The sequence below is a fragment of the Notamacropus eugenii genome, chromosome 3 (assembly GCF_028372415.1).
Source record: "Notamacropus eugenii isolate mMacEug1 chromosome 3, mMacEug1.pri_v2, whole genome shotgun sequence".
NCBI lineage: Eukaryota > Metazoa > Chordata > Mammalia > Diprotodontia > Macropodidae > Notamacropus > Notamacropus eugenii.
In genome coordinates this window covers 388,134,103-388,152,339 of record NC_092874.1, presented here as the reverse complement: position 1 = coordinate 388,152,339, position 18,237 = coordinate 388,134,103, and the positions used below count along the sequence as shown (strand labels likewise).

The 18,237-nt window shown below is 41.9% G+C and overlaps 1 protein-coding gene across 3 annotated transcripts in view; it reads right to left on the bottom strand.

Moving 5' to 3' along the window:
* INTS1 (integrator complex subunit 1) overlaps nucleotides 1–18,237 on the bottom strand; it is a 48,804-nt gene that overhangs the window by 18,363 nt on the left and 12,204 nt on the right. For 2 of the 3 annotated variants that reach the window (XM_072597743.1, XM_072597742.1), the window contains exons 13-31: nucleotides 17,856–17,976; nucleotides 16,733–16,810; nucleotides 16,148–16,305; nucleotides 15,697–15,793; nucleotides 14,325–14,416; nucleotides 13,982–14,042; nucleotides 13,135–13,332; nucleotides 12,475–12,604; nucleotides 11,588–11,767; nucleotides 11,351–11,500; nucleotides 10,555–10,734; nucleotides 10,283–10,387; nucleotides 8,462–8,629; nucleotides 8,234–8,345; nucleotides 7,585–7,746; nucleotides 5,198–5,344; nucleotides 4,522–4,620; nucleotides 3,859–3,983; nucleotides 224–478 (exon numbers count right to left, since the gene is read on the bottom strand). In XM_072597743.1, coding sequence (XP_072453844.1) covers nucleotides 224–478; nucleotides 3,859–3,983; nucleotides 4,522–4,620; nucleotides 5,198–5,344; nucleotides 7,585–7,746; nucleotides 8,234–8,345; nucleotides 8,462–8,629; nucleotides 10,283–10,387; nucleotides 10,555–10,734; nucleotides 11,351–11,500; nucleotides 11,588–11,767; nucleotides 12,475–12,604; nucleotides 13,135–13,332; nucleotides 13,982–14,042; nucleotides 14,325–14,416; nucleotides 15,697–15,793; nucleotides 16,148–16,305; nucleotides 16,733–16,810; nucleotides 17,856–17,976 — 2,618 coding nt within the window. The remainder of the gene's footprint in view (nucleotides 1–223; nucleotides 479–3,858; nucleotides 3,984–4,521; nucleotides 4,621–5,197; nucleotides 5,345–7,584; nucleotides 7,747–8,233; nucleotides 8,346–8,461; nucleotides 8,630–10,282; nucleotides 10,388–10,554; nucleotides 10,735–11,350; nucleotides 11,501–11,587; nucleotides 11,768–12,474; nucleotides 12,605–13,134; nucleotides 13,333–13,981; nucleotides 14,043–14,324; nucleotides 14,417–15,696; nucleotides 15,794–16,147; nucleotides 16,306–16,732; nucleotides 16,811–17,855; nucleotides 17,977–18,237) is intronic. The other variant, XM_072597741.1, reaches the window with a different exon arrangement.

Below are 18,237 nucleotides of genomic sequence, written 5' to 3'. Positions count from 1 at the left end.
TGGCAAAACCACTCCAATATCTTTGCCAAGAAATCTCCAAGTAGGGTCATGAAAAGCCAGATACAACTGCACAACAAAATGCACTTGATCATTTCCTAACCTGTAATACATTAGCCTAGCTAGAGGGTAAGGTCCATAAAGGCAGGGATTATGATGTTTCTCACCTTTTTATCCCCAGGACCAAGCACTGTATGTTACAGGAACTGAAATCAGAAATGCTTACCTGGTATTGGTACAGTTGACGCATCAAGGGGCAGGAGATGAAGTGGTTCCGATGCATTGATATCACCAAGGACCCGCTGTGTGGGGAATTCAACAGGGCTGATACAGCCTGCAAGAGGCGAACTGCTATACCTGTCACTTGAGGGTTTCCCTGACGGACCTTTGCCAGCTCCTGCCCCAAGGCCTGCTGTAGGGCCAGGGAAATTGGACGGGGGTTTGAATTCTGCCATCGAGGATCAGGACTCAAAGTAAAGAGCTGGGACAGAAAAAAGGGAAGGAAAAGTTTCAGAGCAAGAATAACAACAAAACTAGGAAATACTTCCTTCCCACATTATATAAGGAAGCTTGGGAAATATTCAAGTCTCAGAACTGAACTCCCTCATTCACATTAAACATCTGGTACAACCCATTCAACCCAGCCCATTCATTTCTAAGCCTAAGCTTATCAAACTCCATGAACATGTTCTATCTCCAAAAAGGTATACTTGTACATAAATGCACAAAATGAGTAATAAGCAAGGTAAATCAGAGCTACTAAGACAAAAAAGCAAAACTGATCTCATGGGCATCACTAAGACTTGGTGAAATGAGACCCATAGCTGGAATATGCCTCTACAAGGATATATCTTATTCAAAAAGAACAGAATAAGTAAAAGGGGCAAGGGGATAGAGTAGTATTATATTATGTTCAATTCATGTAAAGGAATCTTGGAGTCAAAGCAGGGAAGCATGGTGGACAATACTGAGCAAACTATCAAGAGTTAAAAATAAGAGCAATACTGTCATTGGAATATATTATGACTACACAGACATAAAGAAGATACAGATAATGAACTAAGGAAATAGATCACAAACTTAGTTGACTCGCTTGCTCCCTTATCCTCCATCCCCAAAACGTAGCATTTAACAATTTCCTGAGTTGTATTAATAAACTTTTAATGGTAATCAATAAGGAAACTTTTATTCTGTATCTGATTCTCACAAACAAGGAGGAAGTGGTTGACTGGGTAAAATTATAGGTCGTAGGAGAACTGACCACATTCCATTTTAGAATATGTGAGAATGAAGAAGGAATGCCAGCACAATCTGACATATACTATAAATGTGGTAAGATATTTCAAAGGGTTTAGAAAAAGGATATATAGGATCATATGGACTGAAATTCTGCAGAGGAAATCAATCTAAGTGAAATGAAAACCTCTCAAAAAATGAAATTCTGAAAACACACACTCAAACACTTCTAAATAGGAAGAAGGGGAGGTCCTGTTCAAAGAGACTGATGTTAACAGATAGGGAACTCATCAACAAACCAGGAACTTAAAAAGAAGTAAATGTAAGATGGAGGAGCAAGATGGAGAATGCATAACAAAGTATGGCCTGATCCTGAAAAAGCAGATGGACATCTGCAAAGAGTTAGAGATCTGAGTGATTTATAAGCTCAATATGGGTTGCCAGTCCCAAAAGCTAGTGCAATCTTATGCCACACTGAAAGGCCTAGTGTCAGGGTCTTGGTATGTGACAAGCCCTCTACAGTTTACCTTAGTCAGACGATATCTGTGTTTAGTTCTGGCTGCCAAATTTTAGGAAGGACAATGAGTAAGACCGTCCAGAGGAAGCCTGCTAGTATGGTAAAGAGCCTTAAGATCGTACCACATGAGGACTGGCTGAAGAAACTGAGGGTGCTCAGCTTCACAAAGAGAAGATTCAGGAAGAGAATGATAGCTGTTAAAATATTTGAACAGCTGTCACATGAAATTTGATTCAACATTCATTAAACACCTACTACACACAAGTACTATCCTAGGCTAATGGGATACAAAAAACAATAGTCCCTGTCAATCTCCTGGGAGAATAAAGACTCGTCTTGATTGGCCTCAGAGGCCAGAAGTAGAAGCAATGAGCAGAGGGAACAAAGAAGCAAAGAGAGATTTGATATAAAGAAAAACATGCTAATTATGGAAGTTTTTCTAAAAGGGCTGCCTCATCTGTCCCCCATCACCAGGGGTCTTCCCACAAAGGCCATATGGCCAATTCTCAGAGATGCTGGAGAGCAAGTCCCTGTTTGATTATAGGCCACACTACAAGCCTCAGAATTCCCTTCCCACTCTGAAGATTTGTGATTGTGACCTCAAGTTAAGGTACATACAAGACCTCCAAGCAAGCACACTCCAGGAAGAACGAACATGCCCTGCTGTTCTGTGACTGAACCAATGTCAGAACCTCAAGAGCTGTCCCTTGAATCCTATGAAAAGATTCATAGCCAAAAAAGATTCTAAAAAGTAATGTTGAGATCCAATAAATCCTCCAATTTAGAGAAAAGTAAAAGTTTATGTCCTTCTTCTGGGTCTCAGAAACAATCTAATGATAATCATTCAAGCACCACAAGCCTGGTGACCACATGGATATGGCTACAAGGAGATGAACAAGTAGGCCCTGCCCACTGGAGGTAAGGAAAAGGAAAGATGTCTTTAAGGTGCTCTGCAGGGAGTGACTCAGTCAACTAAGCTTCTATCAACAACAGTTCCCTGTAGAGAAATGGTGTCAGCTTGCTTCCAAAATTAACCCAGTCTTCCAAGGTATTAGTCAGTCATGAAATACACATTCACTAAGCACCTACTATGTGTTACGCACTGGGTTAAGCACTGGGGATATAAAAAGAGGCCAAAGATAATCCCTGCCCTCAAGGAGCTTACATTCTAATGGGATACAGAACATGCAGATATATACCAATAAGCCATAGAAAGGATAAATAGAAAATAGTGGAGGAAAGGCACTAGAATTAAGATGGGTTGGGGAAGACTTCCTAGAGCAGGTGAGATTTTGTCTGGAACTTAAATGAAGCCAGGAGGTGGAGATGAGGAGGGAGTGACAGCCAGAGAGACTGTTCAGAGGTGAGAGACTGTGGGTGTTGTTTACAGAACAGCCCAGAAGTCAGTGTCACTGGATGGAAGAGCATGCATTAGGGAACAATTAAGACCAGAAGGGTAAGAGGGGGCTAGGTTATGAAGAGCTTTGAATGTCAAACAGAACATTCTGTGTTTGCTCCTGAAGGTAATAAATAGGGAACCACTGGAGTTTACTGAGTAAGGGGGTAACATGATCAGACCTGAGCCATAGGAAGATTACTGTAGTGGAATGGAGGATGGACCTGAGGCAGGCAGACCCACCAGCAGGTTACTGCAGCACTCAAGGTCTTAAGTGCTGGCAGTGCCAGAGATGAGAAGGGGGCATATTTGAGAGATGTTGCAAAGGTGAAATCAATCCATGTCTTAATAGTTTGGATATGGGTGGTGAGAGATAGTGAGGAATCCAGGATGACTTGAGGGTTGTGAGCCTCAGGGACTAGAAGGTGGTGTCACCCTCTTCAACAGGGAACGTAGGGGTGGGAAAGGGTTTGGGGGAAAATAATGAGTTTTATTTTGAACATGCTGAGGTATAACAATTACTTGGCAGGATTTGAATGTGACTCCATGTTAAAAACATTCCTTCTCAAGTTTAAGGAAATTAGGACTCAGACTTACTCAGTAATACAGGAAAATAATGACTGGAATGAGTCAAAGGAAAAATACATATAAGCCCAATCTCTCTCCTGAAAAGCAGGAGCTTTTGCTTCTTTCTCTGATCTAGTCTCAATACCTGAAGGAACATGCTGGCCAAGTCATCCTCTGGTCCCAGAACCCGGATCTGAGTGATGGCTCGAATCCTTCCCTGGCTCTGTGAATGCTCTGGACTGCTTTTTGGTTTAGGTGTATCTGTACTGTCTGAAGGAAGATAAAAACAAAGGTGTTGAAATGACAACCAGTTTCTAAGGATGGAGGAAATCTTTTGAAACCAAAAGCACAAGGAAAAGAACACTGAGCTTTAGAGTCATAGCTGTGTGACCTTGGGCAAATTACTTTTAACTCATCTCTTTTACGCCTCACCTATAAAATGGGGATAAATATTAACATTACCTAGCTCACAAAATTTTTACAAGGATCAAGTAAAACAACAAATGTGAAAATTCTTTGTAACCATAAAATCCCACATAAACATGAATTACACAAAGGATGGCCACAAATGGAGGCTCACATCCAGGCTCCACTCTAGCATCTTTAATAAAATCCTTTAGAATCTCATGTGCGTCCTGGCCTGGATCAGGGCACAAGTGAGCACTCAAGGCATACAGGGACACTAGTCTGAGGGTAACAAAGGGAATAGCTATAAAAAGTCACATTCAGGACGTTCACATCAGAATTAGAAAACTGGATTTTTTCTTCTGCATACAAAGACAAAAGCTTGGGGCATGTTGTGCCATACCTCGCCGAGGCGGCAGAGAGGCAGTGAGCAGAGAGTGGAAAGTCTGGCCTCCTGTGGCTCCTCTCTCATGCTGAACTTCCACCAGATGAGCCATATAATCTGCAAAGCAACATGTCAACAACATAAACACACAATTATGAAGTATGATCCTTTCCCACAGAAACGGAGGCTGGAGGACAGTCACTCAAATGCTGGTTTCGGGCAAGATCTTCCTTTGGCAAAGCCTCAGTTTGTGGGAAAGTGGACCAAATACAACACTGAGACAACAGCTTATGCCCCAAATATGGGTTACTCATTAACCTGTTGGGCCTACCAGACAGCTGGGTCAATGAAACTGGCAATCTGCTTTCATAATAGCAAATCTAGCTCCAGAGACCAGACTCTCCTTCTGCAAACCTTGCCTGACTACCCCAGCTCACTCTGCTTTTATTTTTTTAATTTCTATTGTACTTATAACCACTACCATACAGATTAGCACTTAATTATTCATTAATTGCTTCATGTAAGTTTTATCTCCCCAACTAGACTATTAGCTCTGTAAGGGCAACCCCAGCCCCTCAATGTTTTCTGCCTCCCCCACTGTGCCCAGTGTATTGTTCATCATTCAGCAAACGCAGTAGGCAACTGACTGACTGATCCTGGTTGGGCTAGGAGATACAAGTGGAGCAGCTCTTACTCTTGTCCATGATGTTCTGCTCCAGGGTCTGTGGATCATGGGACACAGCCTGGTCCAAGTACTGTAGGAGTTTACTCATGCTGGAGACAGGAATTCCAAAAGACTGAACAAAGAGAAGCAGCTGCTGAGGCTCCAGGTCCTGCAATGCTGGAAATCAACAGGTTCACTCAGCAAATAGAAGATGAGAGTGAGGACTTGGGAAGAGAACTAGAAGGGGACTGGGGAGAAATATAAGGGGGAGGGAAGGAGGCTGGGAGAGTATTGTTTTCAGTCACATCTGTACAGCCCAGGCCACTCCTGCCTCTGATGACCAGTGGCAGCTGGGCAGTAACTCAGGCAAGCAGGTAGAAGGGGAGAAAAGAGGCAGCTCCAGAGGCAAGCGCTAAAAGATCCATGATTCCATCAGGGCGTTCCCTCTTCCGATATAGATAGCAATCCTTTCATGTCTTAGTAGATCCTTTCATGAATTCAAAGGCCAAAATAATTCATCATGTGATGACCAATCTTTAGGTGATGAGCCTGTCCAAACATACCTAGGCTGGTTCCTCAGAAGACACTCAGCTGCTGAGTACCATACTTGAAGAACTTCAGGATAATGCAAACTCTTTCAAAGCTTATGCTCTGCTGGCATGGATCCAAAGAACCCAGGATCACATCCATGCCAGGAGTAGGTCACAAACCCACCCCCGAATTCCCCTCCAAAGCCAAGCCAAATGTTCCCCTTCATAACTCTGTGGGTTACATGATGCCTTCTTGTGACTCCTGTTTCCCTACAAGGTTAACTGATAATCTTTTCCCATCCACTTTCACCTGATTCCCACACTCTCAAATGAGGCATCTGCAAAACATCTAGTGTCTAGCAAACAGTAGATGCTGTATAAATGCTTATTTCCTCCTCCCCTTCCCCATCACTATGATTTGTATCATGTGTCCTCTAAGCTATACACTTGCTCTTGACTCTAGAACCCTGAGAGTAACATTTTAAATATGGCTAATTTTTTTTTTTAATTTCCCTTTCTGGTAGGCTCTTACTTAGATTATTTTGTTTTTGTGGACAAAATTTATGAGAATTTCAATTGTGGCTCCTAAAGGACCAAAAAATAATTAATGAATCCACCAAAACTGTCATCTGTCTGCAATGCCTTTGTTGGGTCATTACTCATACTTACTTCTAAAATTTCTACAGCTGCTCACAATGTTAACTCCCTTCCAAAACCACACCAAGTCCAAAGGAGGCTGACAAGGATGGTGTGAATGGATTCAACATCATTTTGGCTGAAAGAACTGGGGAGGTTAAGCCTGAAGAAAAGATTCAGTGGAAAGAAGCCACGTCCAAACATGTCATGTAAAAAAAAGGACAGAACTATCTTCTTTAGCCCCAGAGAGCAGAATAAAGACCATACTACAAATCACAAAGATGAAGACGCTGGCTTGATGAGAACAATGCTTTCCTAATAATCAGCTGTCCAAATGTAGAATGGGCTTTCTCTGGAGGTGGTAAGTTCCCTGACCCTAGAGGCCAAGTGGAGGCTGGGTGATGACCACTTGCCACCTTGCTTAGCAATGGTTTGGTCTAGAACAGCGCATCTAAACTGAGTACCAACTTCACATGGCATCACAAAAAATTTGGCAACAGTAAAAGGTTCCTGAATGTGTAATGATCAAAAATTAATTAAAAATCAAACATGCAGTGAATCTGAGGTGTTTCTGGCAGTGCTTGCCCGTATTGTATCCCAGCAACTTCACTAGAGCCTTGGTTCTGGAAACAAAGCATACGCATTTCGCACTGTGCATGTGTTCATGTCAACTAATGCTGCCTCACCAGGAATAGAATTCTCAAGTGGAAAAAGTTTAAAAAGCCCTGGTCTTCATGACTCTCTGAAATCCTCTTTCTCTCAGATTCTATGAAATACTTTAAATCACTAAGCTAAGAAAACATAAAATATGCCTATAACATATGTACTCAGAATTCCTTTAAAAGCATTAGATCCCAAAGAAATCAATCTAACCAAGAGCTCACAAAAAGAAGTTTCTATCTATTCTGTGCCTGAAGCTTGATTTCTGTTAGGCACATGCTGATTTTCATAGTTCTTAGAAAACCTGGTAACAGTAGTCCAACAGAGCAAAAGCTAAAGTTAACTTTATTCACTCTTCCCAAGGTGGCAAAGAAGCCCGAGGAGTGGTCCATCAGGTGTGGAACTGATATTCATAAACTACACCCGTGTATTCTCTGGAAGACAAGATGCTGGGGATTCCTTGGCCTCTAGGCCCCCACAAATGAGTCCAAGATTAAACCTTGCACTAATAATACCTAGAAACTCTCCATTATCCATGCTCTTTCCAATAAGACACTCCTGAGACAAAGACTGGCATGGAATCTAGCTTACCAGCATCCACTAGCCGAGGTACCTCTGAGCGGATCATTCGAAGCTTCAGCCAGTCAGGAAGTAGCAAGGCTTCCTCAGATGTATCCACAAGGAAAGCAGTTGGCAAGGGCTTCTTCTCTGGGAACCAGATGTCCAGTAAAGCATGGAACTCACCATCTCCTGCTTCAAAAGAGGCCACAGAAAAATAAGCCTCATGGTCTAATTCAATTCAATACAGTCCAATATTTACACTTCTCTACCAGAGAAACAGAACTGCTTTTCTTCTCTACCTGTTGTGTGGTTTCTTTTAGACTCTAAACATATGATTCCATTTTCTATATACCAGTTTTCCCACCGAGTAAAAAGCAACAACAGAGAGGGGGTGCCAGATCCACCTCATTGGTCAATTAAGAAAAAAAATCCAGCGCTCAGGGGAAGGTCTCCAGAAGAGTTAAATTTGTAAGTAAAAATGATGGAAGACAATATAGACTGAAACCAATCAAACTTTAAAGAAATAAGACTAGTAAGTGGGCATCATTAAAGTTACTCAGGAATACTTTAGTTTTCTAGGTGGGGTTCAGACTGCCTTTAACTGTTCAGAAAAAGATATTAAGGATTCAGGGATTTACGCTATCTCTTTTCATGGTTCCAAGCAGGAAGTGCAACTCACCTTGTGGAGGCCCCAGTGTGAGGAGGATGACCATGGCATGGACTACAAGTATATGCATGGTGGCTGTTTCTCCACTGGTCCATCGTAGAAAGACCTGGTCCTGTGACTCTGACTAGAGGGGTGCAAAGGTAGGGACAAGTGACCAAAGGACAAGAAGCCAGCCCACCTCCATTTTATGACAGCAGTGTTAGGATGAAGGATTAAGCCTACAAGAAGGCAATTACTTACCCAGCTATAAACCTCCTCCCCCTCTTTGCTTTTGCGCATCCGCCTCACATAGCGTGAGAAGATAGAGAGCAGAGCCACAAGCACTGCATCAGACTCTGCACTGTAGGAAAGTTTTGAAAAGAGGTGGGACATGATGGTGGAGCGCTCAACAATTAGCCGGGCCACATCCTGGGGGAGAGGGACAACTTTGTAAATTCTCCTTGAGAGCAATCATCTGATCTTCCCCATGCACGCTGATCATCCTGTCTGTCCCTGCTGCTCTGTCAGCAGAATTCTCCCTCCCAGCCAAGTCTCTATTACCACAGAAGACTTTGCCTTCTCTCTCGCATCCCTCATGGGTATTTATACATACTGAAATGAATAACTGATTAGACAACAGGAATCTAACAGATCAATGAGAGCAGAGATGTCCCACAGAAGTGTAAAAGGAGTATAATGCAGATGTTCTTTACCTGGCACCCAAGAACTTGTTTTGTTTTTTTTAATATCTTAGTAATTATACTTAACTACAATTGGTTTCTTTTGTAATGCTGTGTATCTTATTTTACACATTTAAGAACATTATTCTTAAACCTCTAGAGTTTTCACCAGATTGCCAAAGGGATCTATAAGAATCTCTAGCTTAGTGGATAAAACACTTAAGCTTGTTCTGCACATTAACTCAAGGCAACTACAAAAATAATCATGGAAAGGGAAGGCAAGAAGGATGAGATTTTAAGTTATAAAACTATATATGTGATTGCCAGAACTATGGAAGTTAAATGCTGTACCAGGGACTTTAAATGAAAAATCTGAGGCCCAGAGGGGCTTAAGTGACTTGCCCAAAATTATACAACTAGTTAAAACAGAACTGATGGGAGAAGAACAGAAGAACCTCAAATACTAAGGTTCTGTATGACACAAAGGAATAGTTAGGTCCATCCACAGGTTTCCAATTATTCCAAATTATTTAACATAATGGCCTCTGAGGTCCCTTCTAACTGCAGATCTATTGTTCTACAACCAGCTGGCATCGATACAAGATCATCTCTTGGGATGGGGTCTCATGTCTAGAATCCTCCACACAAAAGTTTACACATTCACCCCACCACATATCGTAAAAGATCTGTTTTGGTACAAGTTCCCTGCCCTGCACTCACTCGCCTTTTCCTGTTGCCTCACTGGGGAATGCAAGGTGACCCTGAAAGCAGGGCCAGCCAGAAGCAAGCTCTGGCATGGCCCTACAACACAAGCTGGGTTTTGAGTAGGGAATGGGTTATGAACTTCATGCCTGATGCCCAAGCACCAACCTAGCTTAGAACTAGAAAGGCCCATGACCAGAGTGGCCAGCCACAAGGGGATGGCAAATCCACACCAATAAAATCATTGATCCTTTAAGTACTGGAGATAGTGGCAATGTGTGGAAACCTACGTGACCACACATGCCTTGCTACCACTGAGGACAAAATGAAGGCACTACTGCTCACCTTTGTGGCAGTTTGGCCTAACTGCAGGCAAAGCACATACAAAAACTAAATAACCTCTTTTAAACACTGTATTTCCAAGTATGATGTAACAACAGAAAACTTCACAGACGCTTACTCCTATTCTGAAACAACAGTCAATACTGTAGGTGGTAAAGAAAACTTCATCAACTCCCGGCCCCCATCTCCAATCCTAGCATATTCGAAACATTATTCAAGCATATGCTGATTTAGAGCCAAGCTTCAGACAAAACATACTAAGTGGCTACAAACAATCAAACAACTAATATTCACAGCGATAGAACTGCAATGTACATCCTTAAAGAACACACCAACAATGATCCCAATCCATTCTCACCAAAGCAAGATCATTGTGCTGTCCCTGCTCCTCCACTGGGGCATGCTGAGAGAGGTACACGAGGTAGGCACTAATAGTCTGAGGGTCCGTTTCCATGTGGATAGCCTAGAATGAGAAGATTTTCTTGAAATCGTCAGCAAAAGGAGAAACTTGATCCTTGCACAACAGGTCCTGCCATATTCCCTGGGCACCACCACCCCACCCTAGTTCAATACAACCTTCAAAGGTAGCTGGCACCTTTCTTCCCTTGACATGCCTCTGTGTACTCTCACCTGCTGCAGGGCCAGAGCTGTTGTGTTTCTGACACTATCAAACAGTGGTAGTCGTGGCAAATCTCTTAATAACCACTGGTATCCCTGAAGCATTTCTGAATCACCAGAGTCTTCTTCCATGGGATGGTCTTTCTCCTCTCCATCACGAAGCCCACCTTCTGACAACACTAAGGACAGCCCCTACAAATGTACACATAAGATACCTGTGACTGAGATTCCATAAAGGTCTGATGTTTTTAGCCAGAAACAACGTCACTTATAACAATCTGGGTAGCATGATAAGATTCCCAAATGGGATTCCAGAGAAACAGAAATTTGTGTCACGGAATTATGCTGTAAAACTAAGGGAATTTTCTTAAGGCAAAAAACTATCTTCTATCCAACTATTTGGGATATATTTTCTTAACAAGAACCACCAACCTCCCCTCAAACTCCCAGAAAATAAAGATAATCTGGTCTACTTTGACAATCTCAAAATGAAATTCTCAAGTTCTCATACAGTGTAGGTATGCCAGACAAGTGAATTAAAAAATTTTAGATTCTGCCTTGCCCTCTTTCATTTTACTAATGGTATCACCCCTGTAAAGGTAGGCTCTTAATTTTTCAGTACCTATTTACAAGACTTCATTATAGAGAACCCTACTAGACTATCTACTATGGCTGCCATGGTACTGTATGTGGGTATCTGCCTAGCATGGTATACTGAATAAAAGATTTCACATTGCTAAAGGTCAGGAGAACATGTTCTGAAGACCACAAATTCCTTTCCCAATCAGTGTTTCCATGTGAATTTTACCTTCATGGCTAAAACCCTGGAGGCCACTTGAGAGGAACTAAGGCGCCGCAGGAAGTAGTCCAGCACCTCACAGGTGGTCTGTTCATCAGCCTTGGGGCCTAGCAGCAAGTCCTGCAGGCGGCCAAGCAGCTGTCGCTGCTTCTGCTGTCTCTGCAGAGACAGGAGAGGTTGCTTCTGATGAGATTGGAGTGGAGAGGCTCGGTTCAGAGCTGAGCTCCTGCCTGAGGGAGCACTGACCTGACGTTTTTTGGCCCTCTGCTCTTTGCTCTCTCCCTCCTCCTCTTCCTCCCCTGAGGTGGCATCATCGGCAGCATCATGAAGCAGGAACTCACACAGACACTGTACCGGCAGCACATCCAAGGAGCCTTCACTGGACTGAACCAGGTCTGCCAGCCAGGGCATGGATTGGGAAGAGGCCTGTGGGTAGAAAACAGAATATTAAGTAAAGAATTTATTGTCCTCTCTCTGCAGAACACACACATACACAGACACACACACGCAGAAACACACACACACACACACACAGCTACACAGAGTCAGAAAGGATATAAGGTGGCTTACAGAGTTAAAGCCATATAAAATAGATATTTGAGAAAACAATCTATTAAAAAGAAACAAGATTTTTTCAAGCACCTCGGAAGACTGAATAACTACAGCTGAACAATGAGAAATAGTATCAAAGCATTCTCTTTTAATTCTTTAAACCTCAAATCTTCCCTAGTCTTCTACGATAAACAAATCCAAATCTCCTGTCCCATAAATATAAATACAGTCCATTTGCATACTTCCCCTCAAATACAGACATGTAACATATATTTATGTGATCACATTTGTATCATCATTATATTTAAGAACACCAAAGTGACTCTGATTTACTGCTAGCATGACAGAACATTCAAGTCCTTGGACTGAAAGCAAACTGAATTTCCCCTAAAAATGCCTTTGGTCCACATTAGGCCCATCGAATGTTTCCCTCTACATTTTTTCAAGGGCTGCCTGAAATTACATACTGTGCAGGTCTGGTCCAAATTCTCCATCGTCTTCTAGCTCTATGAAGTTAAAGTCATTCTTGAATATCCTTGCAGCCTTCTACTCTTAACATTCTGAAACCTCCGTTTACTCACCTGTCTTTGAATGATGTCAAGGAGAAAGTCTGGGTTTCGGCTCCTACATAGCAGGTGACCAAGGCGGAGGGACTGATTAAGACCTTTTACTTGCTCCAAGATGTGAGGAGGGGGTCTTCGTGGGGAGCCCCTACAAGAGAAAAAAGTGAATTAACAAACCTTGGTTTTGAATCACAATGGACCACTATGTCATATCTCACAACATGGGATAAAACAAGCCACTCGTTGGCTGAATGTTCTTCTTTCTTTGTATTTTTCTCCCCTGTACCTCCCAAAATTCTTTGTTATAAGGAATGGCTCTGTAGGAAGCAGAAAGATATATAGAGAAATCTAGGTTATGGTTAAGGAAAATCTATCAATAAAGCTCTGCTTTAAAAAAATGTAAAAAAAAGGTAATCCACCCAGAGTAAAGGAAAGGGTATTTCGAGACAGGTGTTAGAGATCCTTTCCAAATACAGATCCCTATCCTGTTCTTTCTTTTCTGCTTACATAGGCTTTTTAACAAATAGTTGTTGGATTTACCCTTAGATATCTTAAGATATAATTTCAGACAAGCACCTAAATGGTAAAAGAGAGCAGTGAGGACACTAAAAGTGGGGAAAAACAGGAGGTAAAGGATTTGCTAAGACTGAGGAAAACTGTCCAAGCAGAATGCCTTACTGGGGATCCAAACTGGTAAGCTGAGACAAGAGGAGGCTGCTGCTCTCAGTGATTGTTTGCTTGGTGGATGCAGCTGCTAGATGTCCCTCGAATGCCAGGATTTCCTGCTTCTCCCGCTGGGAAATCTGGAGCTCTCGATTAATCATCTCAGTCCGGGTCTCCTCATCCGTCAAGGTGCAAGGAGGATACGAATAATTACTAGGGACCAAATAAGAAAGAACTTGTTATCATGCCCTGTGTCAAATGCTAAGTCCCATTAGACAGGACTGAAGGTCAAAAAGGATCAAAACTCATAATGATACCACTTGCTTGACCACAACTTGAGATGTCACCATGGCAGCCCCAATGAAGCTGTCAAAAACAATGACAAAAGCTAAAGCTATTCTAAGATTTTTCTACCACAGAGATCAACTTCAAAAAGCTTACTATTATCATCACTACTTCAGAGGGGATTTTTGTTTCCTCAATCTGGTCCAGTAAATGTCATTCCAGAGCACTTCAGTAAACTCCTGTGTGTCTGTCCCCATAATCAATACCACATTAAAAAGGAGAGGGCAGAATGGAGTGCAGACAGGACTTCTGAATTTGAAAATTCAAGATCTACACCATGGGTTTTTCTTAACCTGAAGCCTATGAACTTTAAAAAAAAAAAATACACACACACACGCAAATATAGATAACTATATTTCAATATGATCAGTTTCCTTTGTAATCCTATATATTTTATGCACTTTAAAACATTATTCTGAGGAGTCCATGGGCTTCACCAGACTGCCAAAGGGTCTGTGATAGGAAAAAAAAGGTTAATTCTGATCTAATAAAAACTATACAGAGGGAAAAGGCTTACTTTGTCATCACCATTTCCATAAGCATCTTCAGAGTAGGGTATTCTTCCCAAGCTGCCAAACCTAAAGGGTAAACACCCAGCATCAAAGAACAGGCAGTGAAGAATTAGACAAGGCTGTTTGTTAACAGCTAACAGGGCACCTGTCGATGCTCAAAACAGCAGGAAGGTCAGGTCTCTATACAGACATTACTTTAGTTATGGTGTTCCACCTGTGCTCCTCCTCATCCCTCATGGATAATCCCCCACAAGTTAGACTGCAGTCCACATTCCATGAGGCTGGCACTAAAGCCCCCACATTCCAAAAAGTGATATTCGTGCCATAAAAAATAATAAGTATACTTACCAATATTTTCAGGATTAAATGCAGCTACCACCAGCAAGAGAGGCCATGCCTTCCAGTAGAGGGTTGAAATAGCAAGATTTGGGGGCTTGTATCTGAAATAACAGTGGAAAATAGCAATCAGAGCACAGTTACTCTGAAAACAAGCACTAAAGTAAACACAGATCAGATAGACCACAGCAGGAAGAGGCAACCTGTCACCTTGAATAGAAAATGATTAATGTCCTTAGGGCCTGCTATTAGACTCTGAACCAGTAAGTGATTTTAGAATGACATCACTCAGAAATGGACAACTAGGTGACACAGTGGATAAAGCACTGGGCCTGGAGTATGGAAGCCTCAACTTCCTAAGTTCAAATCTAGCTTCAGAAACTTACTAGCTATGACCCTGGGCAAGTCACTTTACTCTGTTTGCCTCAGTTTCCTCATCTGTAAAATGAGCTGGGAAAAGAAACTACTCCAAGTATCTTTGCCAAGAAAACCCCAAACGGGATCATGAAGAATCAGGCATGGCTGAAAACAAATGAACAACATTCAGGAATGGTTACAAAGAATGCTTTTTTTCACACTTCAGATTCATTACTTGTAAAATGGATTCGTTCACATAGACCAGTGCTATGAATTGTTGGCTTCACTCAATCTAAAAATTTACCCTTTACCTTTCTACCAAATTTCATCAAAATTCACTACAAATTTCAGAAGATCCATAACCCCAATGGAATCCATAAACAGAATTTTAGTCGTATTTTGCTACATTTTTATAGAATAACAGATTTGGGCAAAATTATTCTTTAATTTATTGTGGAATACACAAATACAAAACTGTCCATTTCAATTACTGAATAAAATCAGATTATCTCCACAGATATGTTTCCTTTGAAGAAGAGTCTAAAAGGATTATCCTCATTTAATACATATGAAGACTGAAGCACAGAGACTGAGTTGCCTAAAATCACACAACAGAATAAAATTAAAGTCTCTAGACTCCAACCCATTAGTTGAACAACAAGCAGCACTTATGAAGCACTTACTATATGCTGCTGCTAGGTGATGAGGATAGAAAGACAAAAATGAAATAGCTCTTGAACTTCAAAGAGTTATATTCCATCCTTTATGCTGGGTATGTTTCCAAAAAAAGAAACTTGTGCACTAAGAAGTAAATACAACATACATACAAGACAAATACAAGGTGACACAAAAGTTCTGCTACTTCTGCAAAGGATATCACTGACCATCTAATCTTTATGTTCCATTTTCTTCAAGAAGCAAGTACCCCTGAGAGAGCAAGTCCCTCTTACCAGATACACACCAGATACAGAGAGAGATATATTCTACCTAGAAAATAGCCAGCTTGGAGGCTGACCTCTGATCTTACCCAGGAGGTAGCTGGATGTTCTCTGGATGATGGTAGGTGCATAGGTTCAAAACAGCATCAATCAGCTGGATCCTCTCTACCCTTAGGACTTCCACATCTAAGGAGAAAAGAGTACCCCCTTTAAATGTATGTAATAGACATTAGTACCTCTGAAATCCTATGCCTGCTTGCCTACAGCCTAAGATAGGGATTTCCTGGGGGCTGGTAAATGAATAACACCCCCAGGGTAAAAGCTTCCTTACAAATAAGGAGGCCTAGATAAGAGGCGTGGTCATTTGCCTGACCTTTCTCAAATAAGACAAGTAAAAAAATCACATAATTATTATGAGGGAGACCAATGTCTAGAATAACAAATAAAACTGCAGGATGAAAAAGCTAAGTATCAAAGTAGAGAGTCAGTTTTGGTGAGAAGTCAAGCAGCAGCCTGATGAGAACCCCAACAGAAACTTACCATCTGCTTGCACTGCGGCAGCTCGTTTCACCAAGTGGTCAGCAAGCTCCATGGCATCAGCAGGGCCCAGAGGGAGCTCTCTGGACAGCCCAATCACTAGGATACGCATCAATGTGTCCTCCAAGATGGGAACCTCTGAACAGAGGCGGAGAAAGAAACTGGAATTGGAGAAGGGAGATGTCACTGCTGTTCCAGTTTAATTTTAAAACCTGTGGGAACCACTGCTTAAGGCTAGAGGGACACCAATAATCCCCATTTGGGGAATTCCTCCCAAACCCTAGGAAGCCATCTTCATAAGGCATACGTTTTTGAGTCAGGCCACTATGGGAATTTGTTCGATTAAGCTTATTTATCATGAGGGTTATAGGATTTTTTTTTCCCCCAAGGGATGAGGATGGAGGGTGTGGCAGGAGAAAAAAATAGATGCTTGGTAACTGAAAAAAAAAATCTTTAAAGACCTAATATAAGTGAACCAGGACGTCTACTTAGAAACAACTACTTAGTTCTAACAACTGCTCAAGTGAAATCCACATTCCACAGCTACCCACAGGGTGTCCTAAACTAAAGAAAATGAAATAGACATACTTGCGGTCACTTTCTGGGGGCCAATTATCCCATTTGTAGTAGGTCTCTGGCTGTTCTGTAAAGAGCACTTTGTGGAGGCTGCACAGACGAGGAAATAAAGGAATTCAGCATATAAGAAGCTACCATCACAGGCCACTGCCAAAGTTTGAGAGCTCTATCAACAAGGCACTGATAGGTAGTTGGTGAAGGAGTCAAAAGTCCTAGGCCCAAGACCCACTTCTGACACATCCGGGCTACGTGGCTCTGGGCAAGGCACTTAACCTCTGTGTCTCAAGTAGTTCTCCAGGACTATAAACTGTAGAGGAGTTGCTGATCTGCATCGCTGGTACTAGTTAACTTTCATATAGCACTTTAAGACGGGCATACATTATCTCATTTGATCCTCACAACAACCCTGGGAGTTAAGTGCAGTTATTATCTCCGTTTCACAGATGAGGAAACTGAGGCTAAAAGAGATCCCGTGAGTTGTCCCACTTCTCACTGTAAGTGTCTAAGGCAAGATTTGAACTCCGACTACACGTCCAGTGATCTATCCTGAGCCACCAGCTGCTCCAGGACCAGTTTCAGCACCAGGAGTCTTTATTCCAATAAAATCACAGATCCCCAAATGGAATGAAGAACTCTATTCTAGGGATTTCAGGAGACTTCTCAGCTTACCAAGAAGCTTTTAACAAGAATCTCCTGAGAGCAGAAAGATGCTCTGAAGCTTCTCATAGTCTGTCCCTAACAGTGCCAACCACATAAGCAAGACTACAGACAAGTAAATGTTAATCTAAGCTTCATGTGATGCGTTAGTCTCATAAAAACATAATTCCAAACAAGACACAGAACACTCCCTCCTAAAACTGGAAAAAGAAAGAGCTACGTGAGCCTCCCAGAGACAGAAGTAGCTGTCATTTAGGATAATGGGATCATTTAACTTTATTTTCACTAGCAGTTCCTAAAGACAAGCAGTCAATGAAGAGGGTTGTGTGAATGGTCACCCACCACATGCTCCTGCTGCTCTAGTCTGAATCCCACCATACGGCACAAACTGACACAATCCACAGAAAGAATATTTGGGGAAGAGGGTTGTTTTTGTTTTCTGAACGCAGTTTTAACACAAGACCATCAAGACTCATACCAATGTATGTAGTCTTTGGGAGCCAGTTTGCTGATAGAAGGGACAACAGTGTGGAGCCACCAGACAGCATCACGCTGAATTGCAGCTATCTGGTTCTGGAATGATCGTAGCACTTCCAGATCTGAAAAAGATAAGCAAATAATCAGATGCAACACTGTGGTAGCTTAAAAAAGGAGAGGGCAGTGTGTGGCTTTGTAATTTAACTTAGCAAACACTCATTAAGTAACCACAGTGAGCATGGCACTTTGCTAGGGCCTAGGGGAAAGCTGAAGTTTAGATAAAACACCTCATACCTTCATGGACCTTACCGTCCAATAGGGAGTCTGGTAGGGCACACACATAAATCTAGAACATAATATGTAACCTCATATGCTATATGTGG